Source organism: Zingiber officinale, chromosome 9B (genome assembly GCF_018446385.1).
Source record: "Zingiber officinale cultivar Zhangliang chromosome 9B, Zo_v1.1, whole genome shotgun sequence".
Classification (NCBI taxonomy): Eukaryota; Viridiplantae; Streptophyta; class Magnoliopsida; order Zingiberales; family Zingiberaceae; genus Zingiber; species Zingiber officinale.
Window position 1 is genome coordinate 46,988,936 of NC_056003.1, and position 24,244 is coordinate 47,013,179.

Sequence of the window (24,244 nt, forward strand, 5' to 3'; positions counted from 1 at the left end):
TGCATAGTACCTACAGAGGCTAACATCGCAGATCCCTTGACCAAGGCTTTGGCACAGAGGAAGCATGATGGTCACACTAGGTCATTTGGGCTTAGAGCCTACACTGATTGGCACTAGTGCTAGTGGGAGATTGTTAGCTAGAGCCCTAGAGCCAATCATTTGATGATTGTATAATGGACTTATTGTATCATATTCTATATAAATAAAGGCATTTGAATTTTGATTATTATACTTACTTGTATTGGTGCCAAATAAACTAAGTATAATAATGTCCCTGAGTAGACGGTTCTCACCTATATCAATCGGTTAGTTGAACCGATACTGAGATGATATAGGGAACACTACTCTTAATCATTCCTAGTCGAGTATTAACATTCAGGGACAATGTTAATGCAATAAGACTAGCATGCAGGTCAACTCGATGACTTGATCTCACAAGTCATGGATATAGAGATATCAAGTTAACACATGGGTATACATTAGAGAATGTATACTGAATGACCCGTCATGAGAAAGTATCATGGATCATTATATGAGTGTCATATACTTTCTCATGTGGCTATTAGTATGACTACTAGTCCTTAGACCTGAAGTCACCATAGATCCCTACATAAGGAGTTATGTACTTTGGTTTCGTCAAACGTCACTCGTAACTGGGTGGACTATAAAGGCGATTACTGGGTATATAACAAATTATGCAGAGGGATGTGAGTGATGTAGATGGGATCTATCCCTCCTATATGACGGGAGAGACATCGGTATTCTTGATAGAGTGAGACCACGAAGTGCATGGGCATGCCCAAATGAGTCAATATAGGATATTGAGCTCATTTGATTTAGTGAGTCTACTTGGAGTTCAAGATTTATATTGGTCAGAGGATGACACGGTCTATGCCTCACATTGACCAATCTAGATGTCTAGGATAGAAGGACACTTGTCATATATTGTGAGGAGTCACAACTAGTAGTCACAAGGTGATGTTGGATCTCAACATTCTTGTAACTTGGGTAGTAATGATGTGTTGCTAGATACCGCTCATTACTTATACTCCTAAATGGGTTTAGGGGCATTGCCAACGTTACAAGAACCTATAGGGTCACACACTAAGGACAATTAGATGGAGATTAGTTTCATATGATGAACCAAGAGGACTTGATTCATTTGATGGATCCAATTGGATTAAGAGTAATCCAAATGGGCTAATTGAGTTAGACTCAAGTTGATTCATGTATACAATGAGTCTAATTTAGATTTTGACTCATTGAATCAATTTAATTAAATGAATTAGATTCATTATATTAAGTTGGCTTGAATCAAATGGTTGGATTCGATCAACCATGGAAGAGATTTGGTCAAGTTTGACTTGACTTGAGAGGAAGATTAAAAGTCAAGTTTAACTTGACTTTATGCCACCTCATTGGTGAGTTGGCATTGATATGGACTAATGATGTTACTCCACATCATCATAGGTGCCACCTCATGGAAGTTACAAAGCCATTGTCTTTAATAGCTTCACATTAATTGCACTTAATGCAATTTTGGGAGTTACACAAAGGAGAGTGGCCGGCCACTTTTGGTTTGAATGAGAATTCAATTTTTCATTCAAGTGTGCATTTTCTTCCTTCTTCCTCTCAATCTCTCCCTCTCCTCCTTCCTTGGCCGAACTACATAGGTGCTAGCACACCTTGGTTTTTGGTCACCTCCACCTAGTATGTTCGTGTGGATACGTGTAGAGAGTTGTCTACGTTGACAACTTCGAGATCCGGCGTACCGAGGACAAGCGGGATACGCAAAAGGGCACGCAACAAGGGTAAAGATCTTCATCATGTAGATCTAGAAGTTTTGTAACTCGTACTCGTATGTTTTTTGAATTTTTCTTCGCACGAGATCCGTTGGCTAGGGTGATTCGGGATTTTCGCGACGCGAAAAAGCGGTTTTCGCGGCCTGAAAAACTCAACAATTATTATTGAGGCTGATGAAAGAATATACTATTATAAATGGTCAGCTGACGGAGGACAAGAGAATCCCTGAAGAAGGTTCCAAGAGAATATTATCTAACACATGGTTTGTTTTTCTGACAGACGGTTAGGATGTTGTCTACTGAGTATATCTCGATCGATCATTAAACCGGCCGTCCTGTTATGATGTTGTCTACTAATTATATCTCGACTGGTCGTTAAGCTAGCCACCTTATTAGGCTCTCTCAGCATTAAGCCACTCGGCTATATTCTATGCAGTTTTGAGACATTCATTCGGAAAATAATTTAATGCATGCCCTGGACACATTGAGAGTTTGTTTGAGAAACAATATAATAACTTGTGCATGCTAGAAATCTGTCTGATCAGTAATATGAAGTTAAGCTCTTAAGTGCATTAGGCTCGGTCTGTATTTTTTCTAGATGGGCGTATAATGAGCCTTTGGAGAAATGTTGTGTTCTAAGAGATTTGGTCAATATCTCGACACAAAGTGTCTTGAGCCTGGTTGACCCTTTGTTTGATCGGGATCATAGTAACTTGTAGTTAAAGTGCACCCGGCTCTCCAACTAGATATATAAAGCTATCCCCCTAATTATGGCCCAACTTGTCGTGAATTGGGCATCAAACCATGAAGTATCAAACCCCTCCTACGCTAATGTAGCATAGAAATGACTTGGGTGACGACCAACGAAAGCAACGATAGGATGGTAAACTTAGGATCGTATGTTATTTCTATTTTTGGGATTTTTAATATAGAATTAGGGGTTTTGGGTTTTGATTCTAAATCCTACGAATGAAAAGCAAAACGTGTAGGAAACTAATCTAATGCTGGAATGAAATCTAACTAAGTGTGAATAATTAATCCACAACGCATTGTCACACTACGCTATGGATTAACTATCAACACAATTAAACTAAGAAATGAAATTACAAAGCATTAAATGAAACCTAATCTAGTAAATGAAAAACAATGCAAATAATAAAGCTAAACGTAACCTAACTATAATTGTAGAAAATAAAAGACAACATAAGTAAAGCATAAAACGAAACTAGCATGTAACGAAACCAACAAGCATGTAACAAAACCTAAGCTAATGTATCCTAATTGCATTAAATCAAAATTAGAACTTAACGAAATTGAACGAACAAGACAAAGCAAGAATTAAACATGCCAAAATGCATCAAATTAAACCTAACTATTAGTTGAAGCATTTCATTGAACACGTTGCATGCGTGAAACTAATTACACATACTACATGCAATTCAAACATGGAAATTCAAGTTAATACAAACATTCAACCACAAAACATCAACAAAAGCAAATTAACACAATTAATAGAATTAAACTAAGAAAACTAAACTAATCCAACCACAATTCACACATCTGCTTCCGATTACCAACAACTATCCTCGTCATCACACAAAGGACCCGACTCTGGAACCCCCAAAGTCGGTGGACATAGCACTCTGCCGGTGGCTGCTTGCTTTGACAACAATGGGATGATCGCAATCTTCCAACGAAGAACCCCTTCATTGAAAGTTGGCTGGAGATGAAAATGAATTGCTGTGAAATGGAAGAATCGTCGCTCCTCTGGAATCTACCGCCTGAACCCCAGTCGGAAGACACTGTCGGAAGGTGGATGTCTTGCCGGAGAAATCCTCTCCGGCAAGGTGGATGCTTGGAGTCGTCTTCGAAGTTTGCTGCCCCCTGCCGAGTACTTGCCGTCATCACCGATTGAAATCTAGAAGAGGAAGTGTGGGATGTGGATGGCCAGCCGGCGGCAATGAAAGCAAAGGAAAAGAGGTCGCCGGCCGGAGAGAAGGAAGAAGAAGAGGATGGGGTGCGCTGTGGAGAAAGTTCGTGTGCCCTAGCTCGCGGGAAGAAGTCGCAAAGAAGAGGGAGCTCCTGTTCTATTCCGTCCGCGTGAAGAGGTAAGGTTTCTTAGTGGATCGGGTTTGGGAATGAATGGGATCCGAATCCATTAAGAGAAGGGTAATTGGGTTATGAAATTGGGCTTCAAGATTGGGCTTTTGGATTGGGTTTTAAGAGTTGAATTGTTGGCTCAAATTGGGCTCTTTTCTTGATCCAAATTGGAGACAATTGGACTTGGATGAGGATGATCTCTATGGACGGTTCAGATCTCTTTAAATGAGGATGAAGGGATGGATCACTTGATCTAACTGAAGGGGCAGGATCTCACTGATCTTGATCAATGGTCCACATTAATTCAGCTTGATCTCCTCCGTTTGACCTCAAAATCAAGCCAAATTTAATCCGGCTCGACCCTAATCCATGGCTCTTTCGATTTCCTACAAAACCACATTGAAACATGCAATTAAATTTTACAATTTGTAAGAAATTTATAATTAAGTCCAAAATAGATTCTACTCATAAAATATAATATAACTATAAAATTAAGCATGTGAGAAGGTAAAAATGCTAAGTATAAGAGTCAAAATAATTAATAAAAATGCTAGTTATCAACTCCCCCACACTTATTCTTGCTCGTCTCGAGCAAATCAACAAAAGAAGAAAACAACTAAAATACATTTCCCTAGCAGTTCTCAATCATATATAGAAAATATTGAAAAGAAAGTTACCTAGGATTGTCCAATTCAAACGACCAAAGCATTCATAGATTCAATTCATACATGAATTAACAAACAAGATAACTTCAATCCACAATCAATAAATTGAGAATGATAACAAAATAACCTCACAAGGCAAGTAATGGTGGCTCTCCTCACATATATATGCAATAGTGGAGCTCACTCAAGCTACTCATGATTTATGCACTACCATATGCTTGCTTTGCTTCTAATCTCCACCACTTTAAACACAAGAGTGCACAATAAAATAATGAAGGCATCAATTATGTAAGAGAATCATAGATCAAGCAAATGATAGTGTAAGAGAAGAAATAAGGAAGAAAAAAAACAAGGTAATGGTGGAAGACATGGACATAATGGAACGTTACATAGATGATTATAAGAAAATAATGCCCCAAAAGTATCCCATCCAACTTCCAAGATAGCTCTAAAAACTCAATAAAAATGTAAACAATCTCTACGATATCTTTTCAATAAACATTCACTCATGATCTATAAAATCCAAATTTTGCTACCATAAAGATTGTTACTCACAAAAAAATTCTATCACCTTTCATCAATACAATAAAAATGTGAAAAACTTCTACTCTAGCATTTCATACTAAAATCTACACATGATATACAATAATATCTCAATATTGCTAAAATAAAAATTATCACTCACAAAAAATTTACCACAAATGAATACAAAATATCACATGTCAAAGATTTTCACAAATCTAATAAATATATAGACAACCTCTACTATAGCCTTTCAATAAAATACCACTAATGATATACAATAAATTCCAATGTTGTTACAATAAAGATTATCACTAACAAAAAGTTCTACCACATATGAATGTAAAAATAACACAACATTTCAAAGTATTTTTTTCTTTTTCTATTTTTTTCTTTTTTTTCTCTTTTCTACTTTTTTTCTTTACTATTTTTTTGTGCATCACTATACAACATCATCAATAGCTCAAATAAAAAGATAAATAGCATAGTTTACCTATGGTGATCAAGCATGGTTCACCTATTCTTCTTCTAAATTTCACTAAGCTATTTCTCCCCCCCCCCCCCCCCCCCCGACTCTTAAATTTTTGTCCGTCTTGGGAAAAACACTCATCATGTAACATCCAAGATATCTACATCCAAAAGAAGAATAGAGGGAAATAAATGGAAGAGAGAAAAGAATGAAATGCCCAAAGATAAGGGAATTATGTAACCAACATTTGATAACAAAAGGAATGAATAAAAGAAAGTGAGATAGCCTTCATAAAAATCATGCAAACCTATGATAATGTGGTCTTGAAAGAATTAAACAAGTTCTAGAGTAGCATTAACCACAAGTGCATCACACATCAATAGGAATAATAGGCTCAAAAATATCCTCACTAGGTATATCAAAAATTATCATCTCAATCTACCAACATAAAATCCATCATCAAGTTGTAATCACATGCAATCCAAGAATCCAATCATGACAATAAATCATCAAATTCGACAATCAAATTTAACTAACTTTCACAATTTCTAAATTGATAAAAAGAACACATAAGAAATTTATTATGAAAATCAACAAGACAAACTAAAAATAAACTACCAAATAAAAACAAACAATGCAAACAAAGCAAAGAAAGTAAAGACATATATACAAGCAAAAAGGAAAAGAAGAAATAAGATGGAACAGACTCCCCTGAATTTCTGGCGGTCGAAGTCGATTCAGTTCCAAAAGTCATTCTAGAAGTGGGATGATTGTAGGTGAAGTGAAGAATGCTCCCTCCACCTTCGCCTCCTTAAAAATTTTCTCCGGTGGCCGAAGATGGTTCAGTTGGAGTGTCCACTCCAGAAGCTTCTTTATTGCATAAAATGTTAGGGCTTTCTTCAAGTGATAGAATGCATCCTTGTGTGAATGACTGCCAATGAAATATCTGAAGAAATCTTGTGCACTAAAAAGAGGATGTAATTCCTGCACGTATATTATGTCAGATAGACTAGAAATAATAACAAAATCAACAGAGCATGAATCAAAAGATGTGTCATATTTAATACAATAAAAATGAATTACCTCCATGGAATTTCCTAAATATTCAGAAGAAATATCAACCTTACCATCTTGAAAGGTACCTGGAGGTTCTAAAACAGGAAATGTGACATTATCTTGATCACGTAAAAGATTTGGCTCTGAATCAAGTACAATCAATGGGAGTGATTCTTGAGTTTCCCCTACACTTCCATCATCACTAAGTAAAATAGCAGGCTCCACTAGCTCAAATGGTGGTAGAATAGTCATAGGAAGCGATTCTTAGGTCTCCCCTACACTTTCATCATTATCTCCTATACCTGCAACATTAAGACTATCTAGAACAACAATATCATCAACAACAATAATATCAGAATCAACTACAACATCATGATACAAAAAAACTAGAAGAGTCATGTAGAGTAGCAGAATAAAAGTCAGGAATATCACAAACTCTACAATTCATCTCCTTAGGAATTGATGTAGTAGGTTGATCTGATTGCAACTGTAATCATGTCGATGAATGTGTTCTTGGTTGGAACTATGTTTCTTGTTGTTGCAAAAATTGTTATGACTGCTCCCTATAATGTTGCTCAGGTTGATGGTGCTGAAAGTAAGGCTGATAAATCTGGGGCCACTTAGAAATCCCTTGTTGTGTATTTCCATACCTGAATCCTTCAATTAAATTATGCATATTCTGCTGATGAGTCTGATAATACTGAGGATCAAGCTGCTGATACTGGGTTCTGGTTGGGAATACACTGCAAAGGAATGAACATCTTCGGTAATCATCAGTCTAGTCCCATATTATTGATAATTTGCAGCCATAATCTCGATAAGTTCTCTGGCCTGAGTAGATGTTTTGTTAACTAAAGCCCCTCCATTAGCTACATCAACCATACTCCTGCCCATGGGACACAATCCCTTATAGAAGTACATAATCAGTAGTTGATTGTTTATCTGGTGCTGAGGGCAACTAGCAACAAGACTTTTAAATCTATCCCAATATTCTTGAAACTATTCTCCTGTAAATTATTGAATTCCACAAATACTCCTCTGAATAGCTGCGATCCTAGAAGCAGGAAAGAACCTCGCTAGAAATAATTTCTTCATCTCTATCCAACTGGTGATAGAGTTGAGTGAGTGACAATACAACCAATTTTTTGTTGAATTTGCTACTGAAAATGGAAATGCTCTAAGTCTAACATCTTCTTCTCATATGCCATGTGGGTTCCATGAAGAGCACATCATATCTAGTTCTTGTAGATGTCTATTGGGATCTTCACCAGAAAGTCCATGAAATTTCGGTAATATGAACAATATTCCATAACTCAAAGTCTACTTCTAAATCAGAATATTGAATGCAGAAAGAATCGACTAACAAATCTAGTGCCCAAAGCTCTCTGAGAGTCTTTTCAATGTTCTCCATTTTACTCATCAAGTCTGAGATCCTGAACACACTGAAACTCTAAACTGCTGATAACACACAGATTTCCTGGTCTTTCCTGAAACACTCATGCAAATATCATCAAAAGACACAGGAAAATATACAAGATAGTAGACATGCATACAAAAGAGGAAATAATTAAACCCCTAACAATGTTTTTGAATTTTTTTTGCAACCATAAAAAATAGAAACAAGAAAAGACAGAAAATAGAGAAACAATCCTAAGATTACCAAACACCGCTACTTTTCCCTGGCAATGGCGCCAATTTGAGTATGGCCCAATTTTTCATGAATTAGGCATCAAACAATGAAGTACCAAACCACTCCTACGCTAATGTAGCATAGAAAGACTCGGGTCTTCCGCCAACGAAAGCAACGATAGGATAATAAACTTAGAATAGTATGTTATTTCTATTTTTGGGATTTTTAATATAGAATTGGGGGTTTTGGGTTTTGAATCTAAATCCTACGAATGAAAAGAAGAACATGTAGGAAACTAATCTAATGCTGGAATGAAATCTAACTAAGTGCGAATAATTAATCCACAATGCATTGTCACACTATGCTATGGATTAACTATCAACACAATTAAACTAAGAAATGAAATTGCAAAGCAATAAATGAAACCTAATCTAGTAAATGAAAAACAATGCAAATAATAAAGTTAAACCTAACATAACTACAATTGCAGAAAATAAAAGACAACATAAGTAAAGCATAAAACGAAACTAGCATGTAACAAAACCAACAAGCATGTAATGAAACCTAAGCTAATCTATCCTAATTGCATTAAATCAAAATTAAAACTTAATGAAATTGAACGAACAAGACAAAGCAAGAATTAAACATGCCAAAATGCATCAAATTAAACCTAACTATTGGTTGAAGCATTTCATCGAACATGTCACGTGCGTGAAACTAATTATACATACTACGTGCAATTCAAACATGGAAATTCAAGTTAATACAAGCATTCAACCACAAAACATCAACAAAAGCAAATTGACACAATTAACAGAATTAAACTAAGAAAACTAAACTAATCCAACCACAATTCACACATCCACTTCCAATTACCAACAACTATCCTCGTCGTCACACGAAGGACCCGACTCCTGAACCCCAAAAGCCGGTGGATAGAGCACTCTGCTGGTGGTTGGTTGCTTCGACAACAATGGGATGATCGCAATCTTCCAACGAAGAACCCCTTCGCTGAAAGTTGGTCGGAGATGAAAATGAACTGTTGTGAAATGGAAGAACCGCCGGTCCTCTGGAATCTACCACCTGAACCCCAGTCAGAAGACATTGTCGAAAGGTGGATGTCTTGCCGGAGAAACCCTCTCTGGTGAGGTGGATGCTCGGAGTCATCTTTGAAGTTTGATGCCCCCTACCGAGTACTTGCTGTCGTCGCCGATTGAAATCTAGAAGAGGAAGTGTGGGCTATGGATGGCCGACCGGTGGCAGTGAAAGAAAAGGAATAGAGGCCATCATCTAGAGAGAAGGAAGAAGAAGAGGACGGGGCGCGCTGTGGAGAAAGTTCGCATGCCCTAGCTCGTGGGAAGAAGTCACGAAGAAGAGGGAGCTCCTGTTCTGTTCCGTCCGCGTGAAGAGGTAAGGTTTCTTAGTGGATCGGGTTTGGGAAGGAATGGGATCCGAATCCAATAAGAGAAGGGTAATTGGGTTATGAAATTGGGCTTCAAGATTCGGCTTTTGGATTGGGTTTTAAGAGTTGAATTGTTGGCTCAAATTGGGCTCTTTTCTTGATCCAAATTGGAGATGAATTGGACTTGGATGAGGATGATCTCTATGGATGGTCCAGATCTCTTTAAATGAGGATGAAGGGCTGGATCACTTGATCTAACTGAAGGAGCAGGATCTCACTGGATCTTGATCAACGATCCACATTAATTCAGCTTGATCTCCTCCATTTGACCTCCAAATCTAGTCAAATTTGATCCGGCTTGATCCTAATTCATGGCTCTTTCGATTTCCTACAAAACCACATTAAAAATGTGCAATTAAATTCCATAATCTGTAAGAAATTTACAATTAAGTCCAAAATAAATTCTACTCATAAAATTAAGCATGTGAGAAGGTAAAAATGCTAAGTATAAGAGCCAAAATAATCAATAAAAGTGCAAGTTATCACCCCCTTATACATAAAGGAGATGGGTATGCATTCTTATATACCCCGTCAATTCAACTATTGAACAGATACTCATAGGGCTGACCGGTGATCAAATCGACCGGGCATATATAGAGAGACTTCTACATAATAATGAGTTTGACCCTTCCTTTGACGGTGGATTGGCTATTTCGGTCGGCCTATAAGGGTGACTATCTTTAAACTCGATCGACTATTGAGTGACTAGGCAAGTTGTTTCCTTAGTTCAAAGGTGAAGCAATAAAACCTTTATGTTCGGTCGGCTTAAGGGTCGGTCGACCTTTTTTCCAAATGGCTCAAAACCTAACTAGCTCATCCGACGAGCCCCAACACCGAGCAGCCAATCAGAACCAGATGTGGAGATATTTTCCTTCATTAATTTTGACTGTCACATCACCTTAACATTGATGGGCATGTTATCTCTTGGGTTCGATTTTTATAACTCTTGTTAGGATCTCTTCGTACGGCTAGAGAGGGGGGGTGTGAATAGCCACCCCAAATCACTCGTTTCTTCCAACAATTCGTTAGCGCAGCGGAAAAATAAACTAGAAACGAAAGGAAGAATATCAAACCTTAACACAGCGATGTACGAGGTTCGGAGATGATGCTCCTACTCCTCGGCGTGTCCGTAAGGTGGACGAACCCAATCAATCCGTCGGTGGATGAGTCCCCGGAAAACCGGCTAATAAAAACTCTCCTTCTGGGTGGAGAAACCTCGCCACAGAAACTTCTTGCAACAGCAAGAAAAGAGTACAAGGAAAACAAGAAATAAAGTACAATACAAATGTAAACTTTCTTGCCTTCTCTTCGACTGGAAGAAGCAGCCGCTCCCAAGCGCCTACAACAGCAGGTGACCCAGCCGGAAGCTCACGCGAAGCTTCAAAGCAGCTCAACAAAGCTCAACAACAAGCTTAGCAGCACCAAGAACAGGAAGAAGGAAGAAGTAGGAAGCTAAAGGAGAGGCCTCACCGAAGTCCTGTAGCCCTCTTTTATACCTACGAAGAAGAAGAGCAGAGAACTAGCCGTTGCTACGCAACGGCTAGTGCGTGGACCGATCAGGCTGAAGCCTGATCGGTCCAGATCCTCTCTGATCGATCTTGGGGACCGATCAGGACCTGTGCTGATCGGTCCCCAGACCGATCAGCACTCTTCACAGAGAACTCGCCCAAGTTCTCTGATCGTCTCCTGATCGGTCTGTGGACCGATCAGGGTGCATGTGGATCGGTCCACAGACCGATCCCCTCCTTTTCTCTTTGCCTTCTGTTCGCTTTCTGATCGGTGAAGAACCTCAGTAAGCCACTGATCGTTATCTGATCGGTCACCAGACCGATCAGATACCCAGCGTATCGCTGGATCGATCCACTGATCGATCTAGAGCTTGGGTTTTGCCCAAACCAAGTTCCAAGTCTTCCAAACCAATATCCAGTCAACCTTGACCTATTGGTATCTCATGCTTAGCACCTGGTCACTCTCTTGACCTGCTAAGACTCCCTACCAAGTGTCCGGTCAATCCCTTTGACCCACTTGGACTTTTCTCTTCGTGTCAAGTATCCGGTCACTCCCTTGACCTACTTGACCTTCTCAACACCAGATGTCCGATCACCCTTGATCCATCTGGATTTTTCCTTGCCCGGCTTCACTCACCAGGACTTTCACCTAGCTTCACTCACTAGGGTTTTTACCTGGCTTCACTCACCAAGATTTCCAATCTGCCCGGCTTCACTCACCAGGACTTTCCAACTGCCTGGCTTCACTCATCAGGACTTTCTCACTGCCTGGCTTCGCTCACCAGGACTTTCCCACTGCCTGGCTTCACTCACCAGGACTTCCACTTTCACCTAGCTTCACTCACTATGACTTTCCACACTGCCTAACATCCCAGTTAGGACTTTCCCACTTGTCAAGCTCCCTGCTTGGATTTTTCCCGTGCCAAGCTCCCTGCTTGGACTTTTCCAGTGCCAAGTCTCCATACTTGGACTTTTTGCGTGCCAAGCTCCCTGCTTGGACTTTCCCAGTGCCAAGTCTCCATACTTGGACTTTTCAGGTCAACCAGGTCAATCCTTGACCTAGGGTTGGACCAATAAATTCCCAACCATCTATTCTTGTCTCACATCAAGAATAGAACTCTCTCACGAGTGTCAAACATCAACATGCAACTCAACTAGGTCAACCTTGACCTAAGGTTGCACCGACAATCTTCCTAAGTCAAACATCAAAATACAACTCGAGTCAGGTCAACTCGAGTCAGGTCAACCAGGTCAACCTTGACCTAAGGTTGCACCAACAATCTCCCCCTTTTTGATGTTTGACAAAACCCATAATCAAGTTAGGTTAACCCGATAACCTAACTTAGGTTTTCCAATCATCTTCCAATGTCCAATGTTCTTTCCTTGAACATTCTCTGGACATTCTCCCCTTAGGTTAACCCGATAACCTAACTTGGGTTCTCCAATAATTCTCCCCCTTTTTGACACACATCAAAAAGAATTCCAATGTTCTTCCTCGAACATTCCTTGACATTCTTCCCCTAGCTTAGGTTAACCCGATAACCTAACTTGGGTTCTCCAATAATTCTCCAATGAACACTCTCCCCTTTTTGACACACATCAAAAAGAAAAAGAGGGTATCAAGGTCAAGAGTTTCTTCCTAATGAAAGTCTCATACCTTTCATTGAAACTCTTAATTTCCCCCTTGATACTAAACTCAACAATCAACTTAGTGATAATCACATATCACTAATCCTCAAAAGTCTCAAGGAGTAAAAACTCCCCCTAAAAGTCAACTCCCCCTTGACAATTAGGTAAAACTCTCCATAAAGACCAACTCCCCCTTGACCATTGCACCAACAATGTCTTGGAGAGTTTCAAACCTTTAGAAATCCAAAAACACCACTTCCTAAAACTAAAATTTCAGACATCCAGTCGAATTTCAGCAATTCAGCACGCACTGATCGGTCCCCAGACCGATCAGGAACCCCTTGGATCGATTCCCAAATCGATCCTCTTTCTGGATCATCACTGATCGGTCACCAGACCGATCAGCCCTTCACCAGATCGCACTCGTGCTACTGGAACTCACTGGATCGGTCTGCAGACCGATCCACAATACTCTGGATCGGTCCGCAGACCGATCAGATATTCCCTGGATCGGTCCCCGGACCGATCCAGCCACTGAAATCAAAACTTCTGATTTTCTCCCCGGGAGAAGTTCAGAAACTCACAGAAAATTACAGAAAATTCGAAAAATTGTGAAATTTTGAGGATACATTCCTCATAACATATACTATCATGGAAAAATAGTTTTCTATGAAAATAACTTCCATTTTTCAATCTTGATACAAAGTTCAAAAACTTTGAAATCGTTCAAGTTTAACTCAACTTTGTATCACAATGTTCAATGATGAATGCTATCACTAGGAAAGCTTCATCAAGGTTTTCCAAATCAATTTCAAAATGATTTTAAACCTTTTAATTTAGGACCATAATCTTAGGGCTAAATGTACATGACTTGTACACAAGCTTTCCCTATGATCCTCCATTTCTTGAATTAGGCTCATCTAGGTACAAAAACTATGCACCTTGATCCTAACTCATGATCCTAATATCTCACATACATCTAAAGTGTATCAAACACATCCAAGTCAATGTTGATGTGAGATATGGGTTTAGGTATCTTAGACTAAGGTCTCATGCATTTTCTAAACACAAATTTGATCTCAATATCAAAATGTATTTTTCATCCTTAAATCAATTTCATTGATTATTAATGCAAGAGATGATGACATGGCATAAAATGATATCATAAGTAAAAACATGTGCCAATGTCATGATGTCATGGCATAAAGTTTGAAAACTTAAATAAACATGACATATAGATAACCTAAGCATTATCATGACATTTCAAATGATAATAAAATAAATATGATGTCATGGCATGGCATATGGCAACCAATCATGGCAAGTTAGCACAAATAAAATACCTAAATTCCCTATCTAAGTATCCTTAGCCTTGGCTAACTTAAAATCTAACCCTAGATTGCCCATATATCCCTAAGAGAAAATCAAAATCCCAATTATGGTATTTCTCTAGGTTTTCTTAAATTGTGCCAAATAAGACTAAAATCGATATTTTTCAAATATGGCACAATTTACTCTTCAAGGAGTAAACGATAATTCCTTTTCATTTTCAAAGGTTCACAAAACCTTGAAAATGCTCCTTGAGTGTCAATTTCCTCAAAGTTGGGTTAACTACCCTTCTTATTGGAGTTGACACTCTCTAACCCATTTATGGGGTAGAGAAGATGCTCCTAGGAACCCAATACCTATTTGAGCTCATTGGGTTCACTAAATATTCACTAGGGATGACTTCCCTAGCAACCCTCCTAATGACCCTCTTAGGCTTTGAAGCCTTGGTCGTTTGGGTTTCGTCAAGGTCAACTATAGGGGTGACTCCCCTTGTAACCTTGGTAATGGTCTTCCTAGCCCTAGGTTTTGTTCCATAATCGAATGGAACATTGTGGTAAGTGGGCTTGACCATTTGGTACTTAGGTTTGTGACCCAAACCTTTCTTGTCCTTGGACTTGGGTTTTTGACCCCTAGACCCTAGAGTCAAATCCTCAAGAGCCTTTTCTAGAGAGTCAAGTCTTGACCTCAAGACTTGATTTTCTTTCTCTAATACCTCAAGCTTTAATTTATCATTTTTCTTTGAGGTATTCCTAGGCATATGTCTAGATGATTTTGGATTCCTACCTAGGTTTTCCTTAGCCTTAGATGGGCTAATTCTAGGGTTGGCTTTCCTAGTGTTATCCTTATCTAGGCTCACATGTTTGGCACCTAAGCATGTGTATCGATTTCTATAATTAACATGCTTATCATTCTTGACAATAGCAATAAGGCTACTAGCATGCATCCTACTAGAATTGCAAGAATGTGCCTTAGAGATTACCTTAGGGTTTGCCCTAGCTCCCCTATACATGTGCTCGATCTCTTGTCCTTGTGAGATTGCCTCCCTCTCGGACATTGGCTCGATAATGTCCCCTTCGCTTGCATTGGAAGCACACCACGTGCTCCTTGCCCTTGCGTGTTGGGACTCCGGCTTCCTTGACCTTTGGTGCCGGTGGAGTCTTTCTAACCCTCTTTGGACATTTACTCTTGTAATGTCCATACTCCCTACACTCAAAGCACATTATGTGTAATTTATTTGAAATTGAAATGCTTGAGTTACCTAGGGTTGAGGTGGGATGTATGCTTTCTTCTTCATCCCTTCCGGAGATAGAAGCTTCTTCCTCTTGCTCCATTCTTGAAGAAGAACTCTCCTCCTCTTCTTCCTTATATGTTGAGTAGCCCTCAACTTCTAATTCCTCTTCTCCATGATGTGAGCTACTTGGCTCACTTGACTCCTCTTCATGGCTTGAAGTGGAGTTCCCCTCATGGAACTTAGCCAAGTTGTTCCACAACTCCTTGGCATTGTTGTATCCATCTATCCTACACAATATATCGTTAGGTAATGAGAATTCAAATATTTTCATTACCTCGTCGTTGATTGTGGATTGGTGGATTTGCTCCTTCGTCCACTTCTTCTTCTCAAAAGGTTTTCCTTCTTTATCCATCGGAAGAGTGAAACCTAATTGTACACAAGTCCAATTTTCAATGTTAGTCATAAGGAAATACTTCATCCTTACCTTCCAATACGCGAAGTCGTCGCGATCGTAGAAGGGTGGAATGGTGATGTCTTCTCCGAGTTGATCCATCTCTAGCTTTGCTCCCACGGGTGTTGATCCGATGAAGAGCGACCTTGCTCTGATACCACTTGTTAGGATCCTTCGTACTCGGCTAGAGAGGGGGGGTGTGAATAGCCGCCCCAAATCGCTCGTTTCTTCCTACAATTCGTTAGCGCAGCGGAAAAATAAACTAGAAACGAAAGGAAGAATATCAAACCTTAACACAGCGATGTACGAGGTTCGGAGATGATGCTCCTACTCCTCGGCGTGTCCGTAAGGTGGACGAACCCAATCAATCCGTCGGTGGATGAGTCCCCAGAAAACCGGCTAATAAAAACTCTCCTTCTGGGTGGAGAAACCTCGCCACAGAAACTTCTTGCAACAGCAAGAAAAGAGTACAAGGAAAATAAGAAATAAAGTACAATACAAATGTAAACTTTCTTGCCTTCTCTTCGACTGGAAGAAGCAGCCGCTCCCAAGCGCCTACAACAGCAGGTGACCCAGCCGGAAGCTCACGCGAAGCTTCAAAGCAGCTCAACAAAGCTCAACAGCAAGCTTAGCAGCACCAAGAACAGGAAGAAGGAAGAAGTAGGAAGCTAAAGGAGAGGCCTCACCGAAGTCCTGTAGCCCTCTTTTATACCTGCGAAGAAGAAGAGCAGAGAACTAGCCGTTACGGCAGTGATCGTCTCCTGATCGGTCCAGAGACCCCTGATCGGTCTTGGGGACCGATCAGACTGCTGATCGGTCCCGGCACCGATCAGCACTCTCCTGCAGAACTCGCCCAAGTTCTCGATCGTCTCGATCGGTCCGTGGACCGATCGGTATGGATCGGTCCACGCACGATCCTCCTTTCTCTTTGCCTTCGCTTTCGATCGGTGCGGACCGATCAAGAACCTCGATAAGCCATCGATCGTTATCGATCGGTCACCGACCGATCAGATACCAACAGATCGCCGGATCGATCCCGATCGATCCGAGCTTGGTTTTGCCCAAACCAAGTTCCAAGTCTTCCAAACCAATATCCAGTCAACCTTGACCTATTGGTATCTCATGCTTAGCACCTGGTCACTCTCTTGACCTGCTAAGACTCCCTACCAAGTGTCCGGTCAATCCCTTTGACCCACTTGGACTTTTCTCTTCGTGTCAAGTATCCGGTCACTCCCTTGACCTACTTGACCTTCTCAACACCAGATGTCCGATCACCCTTGATCCATCTGGATTTTTCCTTGCCCGGCTTCACTCACCAGGACTTTCACCTAGCTTCACTCACTAGGGTTTTTACCTGGCTTCACTCACCAGGATTTCCAATCTGCCCGGCTTCACTCACCAGGACTTTCCAACTGCCTGGCTTCACTCATCAGGACTTTCTCACTGCCTGGCTTCGCTCACCAGGACTTTCCCACTGCCTGGCTTCACTCACCAGGACTTCTACTTTCACCTAGCTTCACTCACTAGGACTTTCCACACTGCCTAACATCCCAGTTAGGACTTTCCCACTTGCCAAGCTCCCTGCTTGGATTTTTCCCGTGCCAAGCTCCCTGCTTGGACTTTTCCAGTGCCAAGTCTCCATACTTGGACTTTTTGCGTGCCAAGCTCCCTTCTTGGACTTTCCCAGTGCCAAGTCTCCATACTTGGACTTTTCAGGTCAACCAGGTCAATCCTTGACCTAGGGTTGGACCAATAAACTCCCAACCATCTATTCTTGTCTCACATCAAGAATAGAACTCTATCACGAGTGTCAAACATCAACATGCAACTCAACTAGGTCAACCTTGACCTAAGGTTGCACCGACAATCTTCCTAAGTCAAACATCAAAATACAACTCGAGTCAGGTCAACTCGAGTCAGGTCAACCAGGTCAACCTTGACCTAAGGTTGCACCAACACATATCAATACTCAAATTAAAAGTTATGATCCATTAAAATTCAAAAGATAGTCTCGAGTTGATTAGGCATCAGAATGGTACTATATTCATAGCTGTAATTTCACAAAACTATTCTCCTTTTATCTTCTTCTTTTTAATTAGAGTTAGCAATACAATTCAAACATCTCATTCGTTTTGGATTAATAGCTACATACATAGACAAGAAGTGGAAGGAATGTGTAGTTGGCCATTGCCAATTAGCTTCATTTCCTTGGCTTCCTTGAGCACTGTAGCACTCCATTGAGTGAAGTACTTTTCATCCACCCCAATCTTTCCATCTTTGAACAAGCCAAAGCATTTGTGCTGGTCAACGACATCTCCACACTCCACCTGATCCCCCTCTGGATCCTGCCATGACCCCTTGTGTTGCATCCCTGCTGCATCCGCCATCCACCGGTAAACATACTGCCCCGCTCCGGCCAACTCACTCCACCCCTTAGGGTAGAATTCCATGATGCTGCTCTTCTCCTCCATCAGGAACAAGTTCGCTAGCTGAGCTCCATGAGGTGACACCAACACATCCGTCTCCCTCATCAGCTTCACCTGTAACAATACTATCCATATATCATAGCTACATATATGTGATGTATTTTAACTCTACAGATTTACACAGTTGGTATTTATATATGGTGTTATTGTAATAGATTATGAAGTTGATTCCTAACTGTGCAAGATGCATCACGGGTTATCTAACCCCATGCAAAGAACCACTATGCTAGATAAAGCCTCCATAATGTATCTCCCTTTCAAATCGTATGGAATAGTCCTGAAAGAGCCCCAAGATGAGGATTATCACCTTTATTACTGCAATAGGTACATATCAATCACACATAAATTATATCAAAGATATCAGTCTTCTAGTAATGTATTAGAATAAAACAAGTAAATTTTATTAATTAGAGTTTAGTTTTTGAGGAATTGTTATTATTAACAAACAATTAAGGGTGAAAATTCAGCTCAGGTATTCGAAATATGATCCATTAGGTCGGTTAGTTATTTTAAAAAGTCAGGTTTAGGTAATACTCTAATCCAAATTTGTTGTTGTCGAATCTTGGAGAGGATTTTTCCTGTTCAAAACTCGATCGAGTACCCATCTATTATTATATATGAATTAAAGTGATTGATGTTGTTTTTCTTATTTCACAAGAAACCAACATTGTTCATCAATGGCAACTTGGATGATTTTCATATGTTTGGTGATCCAAATTTTTTTTTCAATGGTATAAAATTCTTCTCATTTATTCCATTAATATCTTTTTTAAAAAAAAATGTATAGTACCCAACATCGGGTACTTGATATTACCCTAGTATCCAACCTCATCGGGTAGTGATCATATTTTTTTGTTTGCTCGATGTGTCAGATACCCAATTATAACTATCCGACGTTGGACTAACTCAATATGACCCTTGAAGTTTAAAGGATTATAACTTTTGACTCAGAACTCAAAATCAGTCTCTATCAGCGGTCACATGTTCATAATTCATACATCTACATTCATTATGGGGGAACTCGTAACCGCCAAATTTCATATCCAAAAAGTAACGTTTAGACATTCATCAAAGCCTCCAAAAATATTTTTACTATTTTAGTAATTTTTATTTTTATGGTATTTAAAATAATTTTAATATTTATGTTATTTATCAATTAGAGTTTATTTATATCAGCATCCTGTTTTATTAATTTTGATTTCTATTAAGAATTTTTATTTCTAGAAGAATTTCTTTTCTTTTTCTATAAGATAAGAATTGAGGTATATATATAGATATTTCTTTTTCTTTATCTCAGGGTTTAAATTCTATAAATACCTGTTTAGTAGAGGAGATCCTCTGGTGCATTTTTGCGGACCAGAGGATAGTCCCTTTGCATGTATTGATGGGAATTGATAGTCCCTATCAGTAAAATAGGTGGGGACCATCAATCCCCACCAACGAATGCAAAGGGACCATCCTTTGGTTTGCAAAATGCTGACCAGAGGATTCAGCTTTTCTGTTTAGCTGTACGAGGATTCATCCTCTATTATTAACAAAGTTTCCTTTTTGGCAAATGATGAGTTTTGTCTTTGTTTTTTTCTTGCCTTCTTCTCAATTCTTCCTTTTGTCTACCTATGGAATAATCACTATTCTGCCTGACGTCACTATCTTATCCTGACTAGGTCTGTAAACAAGTCAAACCGAAACAATTTTTGTAGTGTTCAAGCTTGTTTGATAAGGTAATCAAGGCAAGCCGAGCTGACCCTAGCCTAAAATGAACCAAATCGTTAAAATGATTATTCAAGATTAGATTGATTTTTTTTATGAGCTTGAGCTTGATTTGAACTTGGCTTGAACTTAATTCGTTTAGATGTTATCGAACTCTTAATTCAAACTTATTTGATTGTTTGAAATTTTTATATTTTAAACTTGTTTGATTAATTATTAAACTTGACAATACAAGTTTATTTATTTATTTTAATTTTTTTTATTTATTTAGAAAATTAATAATAGATTTATTGATGAACATGATTCACTAACATCTTTAATGAACATTCACGAACATCATTCATGAATATTATTTACGAATGTTGTTCACAAAAATTATTCACGAATATTTTTATAAATATTATTCATGAATGAATGTTAACGAATTGAACGTATATGTATTTATTTTTTTTCATTTAATTAATTAAACATATTATTTAAATTTAATTATTTAATTGATCTTTATCGGATGTATATATAAATCGTTACCAACCTATTAACTAATACTCAATTCAATTTACTGCCCTAATCCTGACAAAATCCTACGTGCTACCAACCCCTATAACAACATAATATGTATATAAATACTAAAATACTGTAGTCTATTAAGAAATATAACTGTCAATAATTGATATGTACGGTACCTGATCACAAAATGTCATGTTGTTTCCCCATGCAACCTGAACCCTGCAACCTTCCACCCTAGCGCACTCCCTTTCAAAGATTCCGATCACCGCCGACTCGTTCTTGAACGCCCTCGAACCCAACCGGAGCAGCAACGTCAAGCGAATCGTCACCATCGAATCCTCCTCCCAGCGATCTCCCACGACGCCGCAGTGCGCTCTGGCCCTGCACCGCATCCCTGCGTAAACCTCCCTCCGCCTCTGCTTCCTCATCGCGCCCTCATTGTGCCGGAACACCACCGCCTTTTCGAAGCACGCCACCCCTCCTCCTCTACCGTCGCTGCCACCGAAGTCCTCTATCCTCACCTCCCCGATGGTCGCCTCCGCGAGAGTGCGCACCCACTTGCCCATGGTCGTCCTTAACTCGCCGCGGTGAAACAGCACCCACCGCGCCGGCACCACGCATTGCTTGCGCTGGTGCCACGACGCGAATGGAAGGAGCGCGCCGAGGCCGTGCCACAGGTTGTCGTAGTCGTAGAAAGTGTCGGAGACGAAGGTGAGGCCGGGGAGGAGAGCGGCGCCGTCTGGAAGCGCCTCCGGCCATGCGAGTGCGTACGAGTTCCTTGTTCCGTTGGATACGTCGCGCGCCGAGATACAGAGAAACCTTCCGTTCGACGTCATCGACGGGAAGTAGAGATACTGGCTATCGCCGCCGTCGAAGGAGTCATTGAAGGAGCTCATGAACCAGGTCCGTCCCGACGTCGGCCGATCGGCGAACTTCAAGTCCTTGAGCGGGAAGAAAGTGACGAGTTGGTTGAGGATAGGGCGAGTCCCGTTGAGCTCCGCCTCAGGAGGAGAAGAGATCGAAGGTAGCGAGAAGAGATCGAAGGATTTCACTCGGAAGAGGAGGAGGAGGAAGAGGAGGAAGGTAATCACAAAAAGAAAGATTGAAGAACGCTTGCTTGAGAAAGGAAGATTGAAGAACTTGAGATTCTGCTCATGGCCAGCGTTCATGGTTGTTGGAAACACACAATCGATCGAGAGAGAGGGACGGAGATGAATCTGATGATCGGTCGATCGAAATCTGCTTACATGTATGATCTGAATCCATTAATATTTTAATATTCTGAAATTTGAATGCGGAAAAAATGGCAACATAATCTCTTTAATTAATTGGTATATATGACGTCCCCATTTTAGGCAAGGCAAATTTGGCTACTCGTCGATCCATATATAACTAAGAATTTAGTAATTTCCATTTCTTGAGATAAAAACTCAGTGCTAGCTAGTGATCAATTTGTTTCATAGTTGACTTTTAGATCACTCCGACTAAATAGGAACGTTCTCCATAATCTTGATTTGGATTTTGTTTGACGAATAAAATGAGAGACGTACGGTAGATACCCCGGAGGAGGATATAGAAGGATTGCTATAATATGGAGAGAGCTAGGAGAGGATAAATAGTTTCTTTAATTCGTTTCTTTGAATTTGAATTTGATTTGTAATACAAAATTTGAAGCATTGAGATGGATAAATCTCGTACAAACTTGCACGAGAATATAACAAGAACACGAAAGTAAATATAAATACAATAAACACTTTGCTCTTGATCTCTTGTTATTCGAAAATACCTCTTGTTGACTCGAAAGTGCAACAACATTTCGCTCCAGATTTACCAAAAATCGACATGAACAACTATGCTTCAAATTGATTGTGCCAATATATTTCAAGGCTTTTTGTGCTATCGTAAAAAACCCCTCAATCGATTATCATAATCGATTGGTTTGGCTTTAATCAATTGCACAATCGATTCTTACACCTTCTGTGTTGTCGCAACAAATCTCCCAAACGATTACCCTAATCAATTGGGCAATGCTAAATCAATTAGTCTAATTGATTCAATACTTTTCTTTACTCCATAAAAATAGCCCTTAATCGATTAGAACAATTCCCAATCGATTAGATAATTTGCCTATGTTGGTGCGGTTAGCACTAACGGTCTTCTAACTCAAGTTTTGATGAATGACAAAATAGGTTAAGTTAGTTTTGTTGTTATCTAACACTCTGATCGAGTGTGCAAGAGAAGCTCAGACAAGTCTACGGGCTGACCTGATGTTTGACACGAAGTCCAGCTAGGTCGACGGGTCGACCGGATAGCTGACATGAAGTCCAAACGGGTCGACGGGTTGATCGAACGTTTGGCACAAAGTCCAACTAGGTCGACGGGATAACCGGATAGCTGACACGAAATCCAGACGGGTCGAAGGGCTGACCGGACGTCTGGTAGGTAAGTGAAGGTAAGTCACTGGAGGGGAGTGACTATAAGGACGCGTTCCCAGGAAAGGAACATTAGGCGTTGATCCGACTTAGACCCATTTCGGATCTCTAAGTCGAGATCGTGACTAGATTCTGATCTCGAGGAGACAGAATCTAGCTAATACTCTACTTGTTGATTTTAAACTGTGCTAACACTTTGTTTTGCAGGATATATATATCGTATGTTTGCCTCCAGACTAATGTTTTCTTGCAAGAAGGAAGTTGCTAGAAAACCAGGGTCCGGGCGCCCGGGATGGATCTGGGGGCTCGGAGGTGAATTTTATCCCCAAACGTCACTTCGCCGCGTGGAGCATCCTGGTTGGGTCGGCTACGTCATATTCAGGACACCCGAAGGGATCCAAGCGCCCCAAACCTCCTATATAAGGAGGGTAAAGGCTGAAACTAAACACAACAATGAAACAACTCACAATCTGCTCTCTTGTGCTCCTACGATGCTACGAAGATTCTCCGACTAGCGCTAGCTTGTTTGTTTTTCTTGTTGTCGGTTTTTCCTTGCTAAGTAATTCTTGTACTTCTTCTGTAACATTCATTTCGAATTGCTAGTGGATTGCCCATCGAAAGCACCCTTGTGTGCGGGCCTTGGAGTAGGAGTCGACACAGACTCTGAACCAAGTAAAAAATGACTTTTGTTAGTGTTGCTTTACCTTTTTTGTCTTTACCTTTCTGCTGTGCGCTCTACGTTTTTTATAATCGATATTCCCCCCCCCCCCCCCCTCCTATCGAACACTTCGATCCAACAAGTGATATCAGAGCAGGTACCGCTCTGATTTGGTGCAACCACCAATCAGACAAGGGGGTGAAACCTTTTTCATTCTGTTTTCGATTTTTAGTTTTTCTCTTTATTCCAAACTGGTATTATTACCTTTTTAGAAATTTTCTTTCGTTGTTATTAATCTGATTTGGTGCAACACCAATTCAGTTTTTCAGTTTATCTTTTTTTCTCCCGCACTACTAATCCAAGACCAAGTCTTGGGACTCTCTTTGTCAATTTTTTTTCTTGTGTGCAGGTTAATTATGTCTCAAATTGAACGCTTTAGTACAGTACGCCCTCCCCTATTCAACGGGGATGATTTTTCGTACTGGAAGAAGTGGATGGAGGTTTTCCTGAAGACTAATTTCGACCAATGGTTCAGCGTCACAAGAGGCTACAAAGCACCAGTCAACAACTCCGAAATTCCACTAGACCCGGAATAGT

At 40.1% G+C, this 24,244-nt stretch overlaps 1 protein-coding gene across 1 annotated transcript; it reads right to left on the bottom strand.

Moving 5' to 3' along the window:
* Positions 1–17,998: 17,998 nt before the first annotated feature.
* On the bottom strand, positions 17,999–21,726 carry LOC122022988. The gene is made up of 2 exons (XM_042581093.1): positions 20,734–21,726; positions 17,999–18,394 (listed from the first exon to the last, which is right to left on the bottom strand). Exons 1-2 carry the CDS (start codon positions 21,724–21,726, stop codon positions 17,999–18,001), a joined length of 1,389 nt encoding a protein of 462 aa, XP_042437027.1.
* Positions 21,727–24,244: the final 2,518 nt, after the last annotated feature.

Excerpts from the sequence above, each read along its gene's own strand:
- LOC122022988 (XM_042581093.1), bottom strand. The coding sequence starts at position 21,726 with ATGAACGCTGGCCATGAGCAGAATCTCAAGTTCTTCAATCTTCCTTTC. Across the intron at positions 18,395-20,733 it reads ACATGACATTTTGTGATCAG|GTGAAGCTGATGAGGGAGAC; the intron begins GTACCGTACATA and ends GTATTGTTACAG.